The sequence below is a fragment of the Anarhichas minor genome, unplaced genomic scaffold (assembly GCF_050575085.1).
Source record: "Anarhichas minor isolate MPS153535 unplaced genomic scaffold, ASM5057508v1 ptg000004l, whole genome shotgun sequence".
Taxonomy (NCBI): Eukaryota; Metazoa; Chordata; class Actinopteri; order Perciformes; family Anarhichadidae; genus Anarhichas; species Anarhichas minor.
Window position 1 is genome coordinate 349,323 of NW_027466450.1, and position 13,614 is coordinate 362,936.

At 40.4% G+C, this 13,614-nt stretch overlaps 2 protein-coding genes across 2 annotated transcripts; both read left to right on the top strand.

Annotated features, from left to right (window-relative positions):
- Positions 1-3,844: 3,844 nt before the first annotated feature.
- cxcr2 (chemokine (C-X-C motif) receptor 2) lies at positions 3,845-6,304 on the top strand. The gene is made up of 2 exons (XM_076102801.1): positions 3,845-3,913; positions 4,765-6,304. Exons 1-2 carry the CDS (start codon positions 3,845-3,847, stop codon positions 5,839-5,841), a joined length of 1,146 nt encoding a protein of 381 aa, XP_075958916.1. The 3' UTR covers positions 5,842-6,304.
- A 4,031-nt stretch (positions 6,305-10,335) lies between these two features.
- On the top strand, positions 10,336-13,518 carry faima (Fas apoptotic inhibitory molecule a). The gene is made up of 4 exons (XM_076102802.1): positions 10,336-10,671; positions 10,769-10,997; positions 13,125-13,174; positions 13,316-13,518. Exons 1-4 carry the CDS (start codon positions 10,558-10,560, stop codon positions 13,463-13,465), a joined length of 543 nt encoding a protein of 180 aa, XP_075958917.1. The 5' UTR covers positions 10,336-10,557; the 3' UTR covers positions 13,466-13,518.
- Positions 13,519-13,614: the final 96 nt, after the last annotated feature.

A 13,614-nucleotide genomic window follows, 5' to 3' on the forward strand; every position in this document is an offset into this window, starting at 1 on the left:
GACTGAACTTACGCTAGAGCCTCATTTATAAATAAAGTTATTGTGACGAGGAATGCCTGGAAACATGAACTGAGTAGAAGGAAGAGAGAGGCTTTGTGTCCAGGTCTTGCAGAAGTAATTAATTTCCTTAAAGCTTTACTGTATATCCGCAGATATACTTAAGACTGTGCCTCACAAGGGTAACCATTTAGTTATTCTGTCAACGTCCTCCACAATCAATAAAGATTCATTTTGTTTTGGTTTCTTAGCTATTTCATCTTCACAACTTTTCACAACCTACGTGTGTTGGTTAATTAGAGCACATGAAATGGCTGAGGGACAAAAGAATGACATTTGACCTCTGCCCAATGCTCCAGGCCGACAACGTGCTGATTAGAGTAGCCTGTAGTCCGACAGATGGAAAAAGAGACTTTAAATGGACACGGCTGGGTTATATTAGGAAACTTTCCCTTTTAGTTAGCGCTGAGAGCAGGTAGAGGGGTGTGGGGTCACCAGGTTGCACCAGTGAGAGAGCGGCCAAGCTCAGTTTAACATCTGTGGTGGGAGGAGCCTACTTGATAACCCTGACGACATTCCTGCTCTCCAGCTGGAGCTCTTAATCTTAGTTCTATGGATGACTGGCCAAATGCAGATTGCGCTGAGACATGTAGTCAGAAGTTAGCCAATATATGAGACTTGAATGATCACAACTTGTTTTTAGTAAAGTATTTAGTAAGAATTGTGGTAATGAGTAACTTTAAAATACTCACTAAAACGTAATTGGTTGTTCCAAGTAAGTTTGTTGATCTTGATCTTTTATAAAGTCGAAAAAACTTCATCATCAGGACATCTACAACTATTTTTTTTCTTTTTTATTCCAGTATGTTCCAGAGGTGCAGTGACCAAGTATCTGTCAAATGCTCTGCTTTAGAAAGTCTGTTACAACCTGACATAAACAGGATTCAGTCGTAGAGAAACATCATGATGAAAAAAGGCAAGGATCAAGGTCTTGAAGTGTGTTCACTAAAAGGTGATACCTTGGCATCAAATACTAGATATACCTTCATACCAACAACAATGTTCTTTCTATCCACAAATGTAATTTCAGATGTCAGCAGTCTTCCAGAAGTCACTTTTTCCATTGGTGTGTATTGGGGCTTTCAATATCTGCTATCCACAATTGCATTTTTGATATCTAGAATGAACGTTCTGGGTACGTGCAATGCAATTCTTACTAGGAAAAACTCCCAGATATCCTTTTCCAGATATCCATAAAGTAATTTTCTATGTAAGATAAGATAAAATAAGATAATCCTTAATTAGTCCCGCAGTGGGGACATTTACAGGATTAACCTCTTATTCTCGGAGCCGTTTTTGAGGTCTCTGAGCGAAAAAGCATAGCCCTACAAAACTGATCATAGCTCTGTAACTACAAGGTCGATTTTAATAATTGTTGTTGATATAATCAGATCACAACACCTGTGACATAGTTTACATAGGTCATATTGTGAATATGTTGCTGGTTAATATAGAAAATAAGACATAACACAGCTGAAAGTGAAAATATTCAGCCTCGCCTGGGAAAAATGCACTTTCAGTGATAAAAGGTTATTGAAATAATGCAGCTAGCTCCCTGAGACTTTCCCAAGTCATAGCATAACTGATCAGTAGTTATTAAAAAAAGGTTAAAGTGGAATAAAGTGGAATAAAGTTAAGAATAAGAGGTTTTAGTCAGGCGAGGCCATCATTTTCGAACCAGCTGTTGCAGCTCTTACATTGTACTTTTATACACTATATAACTATATATTTCACTTTCTTTATCACTCATATGATTCAATACATCCAAATACAGATAATAGGAATCATATTCATATTCATAACATCATCAGAGCCCGTTTTGGCTGTCATCTGTAGGATTTTCTCATTTCATGTGTGTGTGTGTGGCTGCATGGCAGCCTATCCTCGGTCGATTTCCAAAAACAACCCCTCCTTAGACGCGTCACAGGCTTAGGAAGACTCATGCCAAATTTGGTGGTGATCGTCAAAAGATTTCATACAATAAAGTTGCCAGAAGTGACGCGTGTACCCCGGCGGAAATTTCCGGTCGCAGGCAGTCTGACCACTCGCCCAAGCCCCCTTGACCGCTCTTATTCTGGAAACAAGTCGGAAGTCAACAGTATGCAGTTGGCAGCAATGACTACAGCTTTGGAACGGAAATTCTCCGACGTTATTATCCATATTTTCAGAAAACTTGGGCGCATACCCACGATTTTTTTCGGCGAAGTTCAGCATGAAGGTACGTTTGATCACACACAACGGTTTAGTGCTTCTACGGATCGTAAAAAAGAAGTTAGTTACGTGTTCCGCCACGTGTGCTAATGCTATTACATGCTTTGTATGACTTGGTAGCTGTTAGCATGAGGGTACAAACATTAATTTACTGTACTCGTAGCGCCGATTTCTGGCCGGATTTGGTGCTTTTATGCCACGATATACTTTTGCTTATATGAGTAGCCTATAGTTGTCTTTGGAGTTTATAATAAGTGACTTATATGATGTTGTTGTCCAGACGTTGCTGGTTCATCGAAAAAAAAAAGTGGCCGTGTCCACACTACTGGCTAATAATCATGCTATTTTCCGCATGTGAGTTTGAGGGGTTCTGAGCCCGAGAGCCCCCAAATTTGGGGGCGTCGTGCTAGCATAGTGGATATTGCAAACAAGAGATATAGTAAAGAAACAAGATCACAACAAGTATTATAAATAACTAAATAAGTAATAAAACAGTATCCACCTCCACCGTATCCAGTGGACACCCCAGCACACTGCATGTCCTTCTTGATAAGTTTGCTAAGTCTCTTCCTGTCGGCTGTCGAGATGCTGCTGCCCCAGCAGACCACTCCATAAAAGATGGCTAATGCCACCACAGAGTCGAAGAAGGTCCTCAGGAGTGCTCCCTGCACTCCAAAAGACCTCAGTCTCCTCAGCAGATATGGGAGTATCTCCGAGTAGGGATTCTATGCAGATACCCAGAATGCTTATTCTAGATATCAAGAATGCAATTGTGGATAACTGATATTGAAAGCCCAATGCACGACAATGGTTAAAGGGAACTCGTTTTTTCGTAGGATACGGGTAAAAATTCTCCTCATCACAGACAAAGCCCTCCATAAAATAGCCCCCTACGTTTCTGAGCTCCTGCTCTGACACGCTCACATGTAACCTCAAAACCGCAGACGGCAGAACTGCACTCAAAACTCACCTTTTTAAATCTGCTTTTAACCTGCGATTCATTGTTGAAGCAATGTAATTGTTTTTTTACAGTCATAATGTCAATAATTTGCTTCGTTTTTATTGATATTGCTTTTACTGTTTGTGTTTTTACCATGTAAAGGGCCTTTGAGTACCTTTTAGAGCTTTATAACGATCAAATATATTATTATTATCATTAGGAAGAACAAATTTGTGGATATCTTTTTGACTAGGATGAATTCAATTTAATATTTATGCAATTTAAATTAAATCTGCACTATATATCAAGTCTATTAAATGTTAAAACGGCCCCTTATACTATTTGAGGACTTGTCACCATCAAATCATACCAAGTGCTTTGCTGTTACATTATCAGCTTTGATCTGCAGGTTCAACCTAAAAACATCCTGTCACATCTAACTGTGAGATCAAAAATAAAGGTTTTGAAAGAAACGTTAGACAGATAATATCTATGATTCACCAACTTCCCTTAAAGCGATGCAATTTCCTAATAGAGCATCAACAATACCACCAGCAGCACACAAAGGACACAAGGACCTCTACCAAAGCCAAATAGCTTTATTCTTGTCAACCTGTGTGCAACAAGACCGCAAGGATGAAGCTACAACTTTTGATCCTTACTGTTTTGCGGTTTTTGGTTCTAACCAATCAAGAGGAAAAACAGGTAAACGATGGGACTTTCTCAATTTGTGTTATCCTCAGGTTGTAGTTAATGTGTTAAACTATCATGCAAATTCCAATCACTCATTCAAATTAGTGGTAAACATGAGCAAATAACAAAAGCCTTATACATTAAGTTAAGACATTATAACGTTTATTTTTTTGCCTTTCAGTATAATTGCACGGTGGACATGTGCTATTATGATAGAGTGATGTATAATTCTGTTGTCTAAAATGATTATATTAAGCTAATTTGAACAGACAAATTCAAGTTGGTTTGGAGGTTCAACTAGTTTAGGAGGCAATATTGAACTTTCTTTCAAACTAAGTTATGTCAATTTTTTAACTAATAAAGCTGCATCAAGCTATTTCATACAGCAGTCAGCCAGGAAAGTCTATATACAGTACATATATACAGTACGCAGCGCTTATTTGGTTTCTCACTGAGATTTGGATAAGAAGATACCATGTCATGTCTAGCCATTCATGGTAAAGCGACAGCCAGCAGCTCGTTAGCTTAGCTTATAACACAAAGTCTGAAAGCAGTTGTCTGACCTTCAAAGGTAACATTTAACTCTTGTAAAGAGAAGGGAAGTGAGCGTATTTCCCAAAATGGCAAACCATTCCTTGTGTTTTTTGATACCTACTGTATAAAGAAGATACCCCACCAGTGACCATTACTAAATTACTACTACTACTACTTTCAATAATAATAATGATAATTTGGGCAATAGGGTAAAACTTCACCCAAATTTGGGGGCGGCGAGATTAAGAGGTTAATGGCCGCTATGGCAACTGTCTACTGGTACTTCTTCTACTGCTGCTTGTAAACTGTATGACTTTGTTTTTATTTAGCAGCTGACAACAGAGGAATTTTACATGGACACTTTCTTCAACAACTCCACTCACAATTTCACATATGAGTACGAAGATGACCTGTCTGCTCCTTGCAGTGTAACGGTGCCTGGATTCAACAGCTTGGGCCTGATGATCACCTACATCGTCGTATTCGTCCTCAGCGTGGTCGGCAACAGCGTGGTCGTCTATGTGCTTTGCTCCATGAAGAAAGTTGGAGGTAGCACAGATATCTATCTGCTAAACCTGGCGATGGCCGACCTTCTGTTCTGCCTCACCCTCCCGTTCTGGGCCATCAATGCTCATTCCGGTTGGATCTTCGGCAACTTCCTGTGCAAACTCCTGTCAGGCTTCCAGGAGGCCTCGGTATACAGTGGTGTCTTCCTGTTGGCATGCATCAGCGTGGACCGCCACTTCGCCATCGTGAGAGCTACGCGCGCCCGCCCCTCCCACCACCTGTCGGTTAAAGTGGCATGTGCTGTGGTGTGGCTGGTGGCCGGAGTGCTGTCCTTACCTGGTGCCATTCAGAAGGAGAGCATGAGCCATGAGGAAATGGGCCAGAACTTTTGCTATGTAAACCTAACTGGCGAAAGCAGCGACCATTGGCGTGTTGGCATGCGCGTTCTGCGCCATACGGTGGGCTTTTTCCTGCCACTGGTGGTGATGGCCGTCTGCTACGGCTGGATTGTGGTGACGCTGTGTCACACGCGCAATCAACAAAAGCACAAGGCCATACGTGTCATCCTGGCGGTGGTGTTAGCCTTCGTTCTGTGCTGGCTGCCATACAACATCACCGTGCTGATTGATACGCTCATACAAGGCGAATCCATTGCGTCGGGGACGTGTGAAACGCGCTACATAGTGGAAGTGGTGCTGGATGTGACCCAAGTGTTGGCCTTCATGCACTGTGCGGTGAATCCGGTGCTGTACGCCTTCATTGGCGAGAAGTTCCGTAACCAGCTGCTCTCAGCTCTTTACAGACATGGGCTCATCAGCAGGCGGTTCCACATGGCTTACAGGAAGGGCTCAGCCAGCAGCGCAGGCAGCGTCAGATCTAGAAACACCTCGACCATGTAAATAAAAGGGAGGAACAGTTGGCCTGTCCAAATCCACCTGCCCACGCCTCTGAAGCTCACTGTATTACAGGGGTTTATGTGCCAAAGTAGGCCGGGAGCAGTAACATCCTTTGACTTTAGAGGGGCTGGTAGATTTGGTACCATTAGACCTGTGCCAGGCTAGCTGTTTCCCCCTTCTTCCCGTCTTTGCTAAGCTAAGCTACCCTTACTGAATAAACAGATCTTAGAGTGATGTTTTCTCAAAAAATTAAAAAAAACAAAAAACAAGCTTTTTTCCTAAAATGTCAAACGTCATCCCCTAATGTCAATTACCCTAACAAGTAATACCATGGGTGGAACATGGATGTACATGGTTCACATGTCTGGTACTCAAGTTAAAGGTTGGGAGTATTTCTATTGCCTCTCAACAACTATCAACATGGCAACCGCTGCAGCTGCTCGCAGCTAACGGTGCTAACAGCGCCAACAGCACCAACAATGCAAAAAAAACGGCAACAGTGCTGACAGAGCTAACAGTGTTAACCTGAGGGGGAACCGGAGTGTGGGTTTCTGCAACAATGCCACCGTTATCAGATGTAGCCAGTAGGGCACACTCGCGTGCACGAACATGCACTAAAAGCATGCACGGCTGGCACGGCTATGTCAACAATGCAAGGAGAAGCTCGGATTACAACACATACAGAGGGTAGACATTACGCCACTATATCTTTACACAGCAAAAAGTTGCTTGCTGCTATAACAATGCTCTGAATCCTGTATATTGCACCTTTAAAATTGAATAGTCACTCCAAAGCTTCAGGTGGATGTCTGCTTTAGTATCCTGTCTCAATCAAAATGTGTACCCTTTAGATTGAGAAGGCAACATATATATATATGGCGTGTATATACAGTATATATATATATATATACACGCCATCCAATTAGTTAATGAGAAAGCTGAAAAGCCATTGACTAAAAATGTTGGCCTATACTTTTTCAACTTTGAGAACGGGTCATTCATTGACACTCTATTGTTAATTCTGTACATTTTTTATGAAAAGAAATCCGTTCAAGTCCTTTACGATGTAATTTCCTTGTGTTTTTGATTCTGAGACAATGTGGACATGACTGGAGAGCCATCTTCTTATTTTAACATCTTTTAATTTGAACACTGTGAACTTCTTTTTTGTCCTTAAGCAAAACAGTAGTTAAAAATAAAAAAAGTATTTTTCTCGTAATCAGATATCTTAATCTTTCAAACAGGAAGAGGTGGTGTCATCAGCAAAAACACGGTACCGTCTGTCTCTTTGATGAATGCTTTTCATTTGTGCACACCTGTGCAAACTGCTGGGGAAACGTTACATTGTTCTTTATAATCAGTGCTGTGATCTTAAAATGCTGTATTTTCTCATTGTCCAGTAACCTTTTTTCTTGCATTCGTAAGAAATGCATCATCCCGATGTGTACCTTGATCACATGACTGTTTGTGCACGTGCACGTAGTACATGTGCATTGGGTGCATGTGCATATCTGTATCTGAGTGGGTGGCCCTGTGGCTAATATAAAGATCAAGAAGGGGTGAGTGTCTGCATGAGAAAGTGTGCGGCTGCCATGATTGCAAAACAAATGACATGGAACGGATGTTCTCACATTGTCTAATGATATTAACATGATATGGTATTATCCTATTATTCTCAGCTGTTTCTGCAAAACTCATATATACTCTTCTTTCTAATCGTTTATAGTGTCCAGAATTATTTTAAATGTTTGTCTGAAATGCAATTTCTAAGATATATAACATGTAGGGTATTCCCATTTATCAAATATGCAGTAGAGCTTTTATAAAAAATGGCATAGTGCAAAAAAAAAAAAGGAGTACTGGTTGTGAAAGCAGATGAACTGTGTACTTATACTTGGAATCTAATAAATTCTGAAATCTAAACCATGCGTGGTCTTTCCTCAGTCAAGTTGTGTGACACTTAAATAGTTGATTTCTTTAAATAATTCTCCAAGCTATGTATTGCATTAGTCTAATTGTACTGAGGAGCAGCAGGTCCTCTGGCGTGGAAAAATAACGTGTATATGGTAAGATTTCTGACTGTTCTCTCCAAGCAATAAGTAAAAAGTTATAAGTTTCACACTGAAACTTTTGGTTTTCGACAGCAATTGTGGAGTTCTTTGGTTAGAAACCTGTTTCTGTTACTCTAGCCAATGCTTTGTCACGCTGTCCATGTTCTGTCCATGTTCCTGTTGTGTTTGTGTTCTGGTGTTCTGCTGATTATCATAGTGACTGTCAAATTCATCACGTACAAGGGCAGGGGTTGCACAACAAAATGCAGTTTGTAGTAGTATGCTAACACAAAAACACACACACGTAAAAAGCAAAACTAAAAAATGTCAAAAGAACCGAAAAATCGAATTGATCTATTTAACAAAAAGGCAAAAAAAAACACACACAGACCAAATGTGTGTAATCTTTAGTCAGTATCTGTAAGTGGATGAATGAATAATGAGTTAAATAGCTTTTTTATGATGGGAAATAACTGGGAATACTTGATGGCTGATCTCAAATGCACTCTCAGAGACTGACGAGGTGAACAAAGTTGTGATCAGGCAGCACACGTCAGTATTTATCGTATGAAGTTCTATTGTTGGAAGGTAGTATATTTGCTAAAAAAAGTGAAAAGAGATGATGTTAAAAAATGTCCACAAGTTCACTTTATATCTGATCAAAAAAGAAGAAATAAATAGAGGAAGACAAGTATGGTGTTTAGCAATGATTTTTGGACCATTTTTCTTGTATGACAATTCATTTTTATTTCTACTATTTAATATATGTGTGCCTTTTTATGTTATGCTCTGTCTTTTAAGACAGTCTATTTTAATTATTGTTGTTATTATTGTTATGCAATATTACTATTATTATCAATTACTAAAAATGGCAAAAAGGATCTTCTGACAACAAAACCAAATCAGGTTAATTTAAATATAAATATTGTAATGCAGTGGTTTGATACCAGAATCAGCCCGTGCAACAGTGTTAAAGTTTGAAATCACTTAACTCTCAACCTTCAAAGTACAATATTGTCAGTAGGCCTATCTTATCTACGTTCTCATATGAGGTGAAGCCAGGCCCCCCTCTGCCAGAAGATGGAGCCACTTTCCACAAAATCACTGAATCATTTACCTTGATAGTGTGGGACATCGTATGTTGTTAAATGCTTACTAGTACATAGAGATTAGTGACATCAGTTAATTATGCTACACAGCTCCGGTGGCAACTTTGACGTGAGCAGAGGTCTAATTAGCCAGAATAATGGAAAACACCTGCGAGGGCAGCGCTGGGGGAAGAATCAACACCTTTCTATTTATTTGTTATTTATTTGAAGGAGCTCATTTTGACACGTCACAATATGAAACGTGTTAAATAACAGTGCTCACTAAATAAAACTGCCCACGTGAGTTTTGGATTGGACCAAACACACACAATACTCAATTTTAACTTCCCGGATGAGATTTTAAAACGGCCCGTTCCCCAGTGGGCGTGGTCAAGTCTGTACGTATGCGGATATCACGTTTCCATAGTAACAGCATAGCCGCAGCTCGTCTGTTGACTGAATCTCTGCGGTAGCTAACGTAACTAGCGTAACTAGCCGATAATGAACTGCGCTAAAGTGGCCTGCAGATGATTTGTTAACCACTGAGCTAGAGCGCTTCCTTCAGGAGCATTAAGGTAATCCAGATGCATAATAAAGGGTGATATTCCCGAGCTAATGCCTGAGGTTATCCTCTTATAATAAGAGGTAATAAATAAGGTAACGCTAGCGCTCGGTTCAGAGCTACTGAAAATGTTGACAGCTTTAACGCTTGACCGACGCAGTAATGCTTCCGTTTTCTTTTCAAAATAAATGCCCAGTTTACTAATGCCAGCTACTTGGTTTGATAGCGAGCAGAAAACAAGCACCGTCTTACACCTATTTATGATATTTTCCAAACTAATGTTTTAGGGACCCATCTGTAAATGTCACATGAGTCTATAGCATTGTTGAAACCGGGATATTACGTTAAAAGAAGATTATATGTGGTGCCCGTTGAGTTTTGTAAGTCGTATGTATTGAAGAAAGTACTGTAACGTTATAAATTACGTATATTGATGTGAACATTTTACATCCATGTGATTTCCACATCATTGTTTTTTTTACCACATGGCCCCCGGGCTCTGTGAGATACTGGTTTACTCAGTTATTATTTATCACGTGAAGCTGTGGTTTGCTAAGGTTAGTGCTTTTTATGTCATTAAGTGGGTGTTACGGTAGCAACCAAACGCGCCATTTACTTACTTTGTTTTAACCATAGCTCGAAACGTGCCTGCTTTAATTTTGAAAGGAAAACCTACTACCGGAAGTCATAATGCAACAAACAGAGATAACTTCCCTCTGTTATTTTCAGCCATGTTTCTATAGCGAGAATACTAATGGTAACGTTTTTTGTTTTTTTAGTACAGTATGCGCTATAATTACTGTAACGTCCCGTAGGAAGGAGAGTCTACAGGTGGAGATACATTCAAACCTGCACTGAAAAGTATTTATTTAGGTTTTACGTCTTTGTTATTAGCCAACTAACGTTTGTTAGCTAGTTAACGTTGACGTGAAACACTTCACCGTTATTCATGTGTTTGCCTCGACATGTAGCAGTGTAGCCAGTTGTTTAATTGTTGGTCTCCAGCAGGGTGTGAAGGATGTCTAATGACCTCGCGGGTGTGTGGGAGGTGGCGCTGAGTGATGGAGTCCACAGGATAGAGTTCGAACATGGCACGACCACCGGAAAGAGGGTCATCTACGTCGATGGAAAGGTATGGATAACGAAACTTCAAAATACAACCAAAAAATGTTTTATTTATTTATGAACGACAGCAGCTTTTCATTACTGATTTCTACACCGGACTGCAGGAGCTACTGAGACGGGACTGGATGTTCAAACTTGTGGGCAAGGAGACGTTCAACGTGGGCAAATCGGAGACCAAAGCGACCATCAACATCGACGCAGTCAGCGGGTTTGCCTACGAGTACACCTTGGAGATCGACGGGAAGAGCTTGAAGAAGTACATGGAGAACAGGTCGAAGGTCACCAGCACCTGGGTCCTCAACTTGGACGGCACCGACTGCAGGGTGGTCCTGGGTGAGCCTCTCTGTGATCGTACTGTCCTCATCAGGTTGGATATTGGATACCTGTTTTAGCATAATAGTGTGAAGTCTGCCCCGTCAGAACTTGCCACTGATATTATGCTGGAGCAGAGGTTAAGCTCTCCAACAGCTTTAAGCCACCTCTGTCATCCGGGCAAGTTAATCCTTCTTATGGTTACACTGCTTACAGTCGATCAGGCGGCATGCCACACATAAGGACTACTGTACATTAGCGTGCAATAAGTGTCTATGAAACTCAACAATAAAAACAAACAAACATGTTATTAATTCACTGAAGTGGCAGAAATATGTGGATGTGATCCGTAGCAGCAGTTATCACAGAGACGGCTTTGTGGCATCATGGTGGTGTTAAATTGGACGGTTAATGTGGATCAAGCCATGCCTTTTAAGGCTTTACAGTTTTTAACTGTAACTCCAACTAACTGGTAGCTTTCACTGTTATCAAGGATCAAGGATTAAGAGGTAGTAGCTGCCGGTCAAAATATGTTCGACAACTTTCAAATGAACCTCTCGGCCACATAAAAGTCACATCTGAACTTGAGATGCTGGAGAATAGTTCATTGGGAATGCATGTGGCTGTGAGAGAGCTGTGTGTTATCAGGGATATGTTTTATTCTATGCATGATTGCAAATTGTCACATTACAAACAGGGGATGACTCCCGTAACATTCGCTCTTTTGAGATCGCTTATTCGTCCTCCATCATGAGTTGTTGGTCGGTTACACCACCACAAAGTCGAGTGAGTATCTCCTCATGGTGAAACACAAGTGAGGGGTTCACTTGAAACCACGTTTAAATGGTGATGTATTCATGTTATTATAAAGCGGCATCATGGTTCTATTTTTCATACTTTATATTTATTATTTTACCAAAAAACAAAGATAAGATAACGTATGATGATAAGCCTTCTATTGATACCCAGAGGGGAAATCCAGGTGTTCTTGCAGCACAAAGACGGATAAATAGAGAAAGTACACAAATAATGAATTAATTAGAGGTATATCAAATAAAAATAAATAGAAATAGAAACTAAACAAGAGTAATTAAAGTCAATATTACATAGTGGTATAGTGGTGTGATTAGTAGCAGCAACTTTGGCACGTTATAGTACATTGCATGTAAACAGAGTAGACCAGAATTATGTATATTATGATTCAGTAATGATACTTGTTTGTCTATTAATACCGATTTTTATAAGAAAAAATACCTTCCTTAAATAAGTGCATCTTAATAAATACATTTGATGAGGATATTGTACACAGGCATAGTCATTACTTAGTAACATATGAAGTCCAAAATATAAAGCCTCCTACGACAGATATACACATTATAATACATGCAATATAACTTTATTCATACATTCATAAACAACTAGGGTCACAAACAGATGCTTTTCAACAAAAGATAAGAAAATATGACGAATTGCTCATTTTTTTTTTTTTTGTGATTTGATTCAGTGCTGTGATTTCAGATGATTTGAAATACAGTAACTATTATTATCTTGATTTAGTTTCAGTTCAGGTTACCCAATCAAAATATATGTTTTGCTTTGAAAGCATCAACTGAAATACCATAAACCAGAATGTATTCAGAGTTACACAGATAGAAATGTGTGAATACACTGATTTACGTTGACCACAGTGTCTCCACCACTGGCAATTCAATGTTGTTTTTAAAGAGGTTAATAATCAACAAGTTGTCTCCAAATAATCTCAGTTGTTTATAAGATTAATTCAAATGTATTCGTATATGTTTACAACTTTAACTACGATAATGTTTTTCAAAAGGTGGTGGATTATTCTGGGTAGATGTTCTATTCGTAGGTGATCTATCTGTCAGGGGAAGCCTGCAAGTGACCCACAGAGAGCTAAAAACCAGAGCGTTGCTCTCCTGCTCGTTGTTCTGGGACACCACGAGGTGATCAGATAAACTCAAACATTCTGCTGCCTCACAGCCTGACAAACAAACTACTGAAACGTGCCTGTGCCGTAGCCGGATCAACAAAGACGGACTTGTTCAGCAACTGTTAACCGGCAGTCACATCACATTATTTATTGCCCAGCAGTTGGCATGATTCAGTGTCTGTTTACTTTCTTTACAGAGAAAGACACGATGGACGTTTGGTGTAACGGGCAAAACATCGAGACCGCAGTAAGTACAACGGGAACTGAATTCAAGAAGTCAAAATGTTAAAACAGTTGTGTGTACAAAGTCAGAAATACAGATGCCGCAGACGACGTGGAACTGAACCGTCTTTCGTCCGCTTCCTTCTGTCTCGCTTTCCACCCGCAGGGGGAGTTCGTGGACGACGGCACCGAAACACACTTCACGCTGGCGGACCACAACTGCTGCGTGAAGGCCGTGAGCAGCGGGAAGCGGCGAGACGGCATCATTCACACGCTGCTCGTGGACGGCACGGAGATAGCCGAGTGCACGGAGTGACCGCGCGTGCACGTGTTGTACGAGAGAAGGGTGCTGGGTGCAGTGACTTGGTGGATGTGTAGAGTAGCGGGGGGGGGGGGGGGGGGCATTTAAAAACTGTTGGGAGTTTCAGGGACCAACTGCGCAGAAATGTGAGCTTGTTATGTTTC

What these genes read in the sequence shown, in the direction of transcription:
- cxcr2 (XM_076102801.1), top strand. Translation starts at nt 3,845, where the DNA reads ATGAAGCTACAACTTTTGATCCTTACTGTTTTGCGGTTTTTGGTTCTA. An exon ending in CCAATCAAGAGGAAAAACAG is followed by an intron (nt 3,914 to 4,764) that starts GTAAACGATGGG and finishes GTTTTTATTTAG; the next exon opens with CAGCTGACAACAGAGGAATT.
- faima (XM_076102802.1), top strand. Translation starts at nt 10,558, where the DNA reads ATGTCTAATGACCTCGCGGGTGTGTGGGAGGTGGCGCTGAGTGATGGA. An exon ending in CGACTGCAGGGTGGTCCTGG is followed by an intron (nt 10,998 to 13,124) that starts GTGAGCCTCTCT and finishes CTTTCTTTACAG; the next exon opens with AGAAAGACACGATGGACGTT. An exon ending in GGCAAAACATCGAGACCGCA is followed by an intron (nt 13,175 to 13,315) that starts GTAAGTACAACG and finishes TTCCACCCGCAG; the next exon opens with GGGGAGTTCGTGGACGACGG.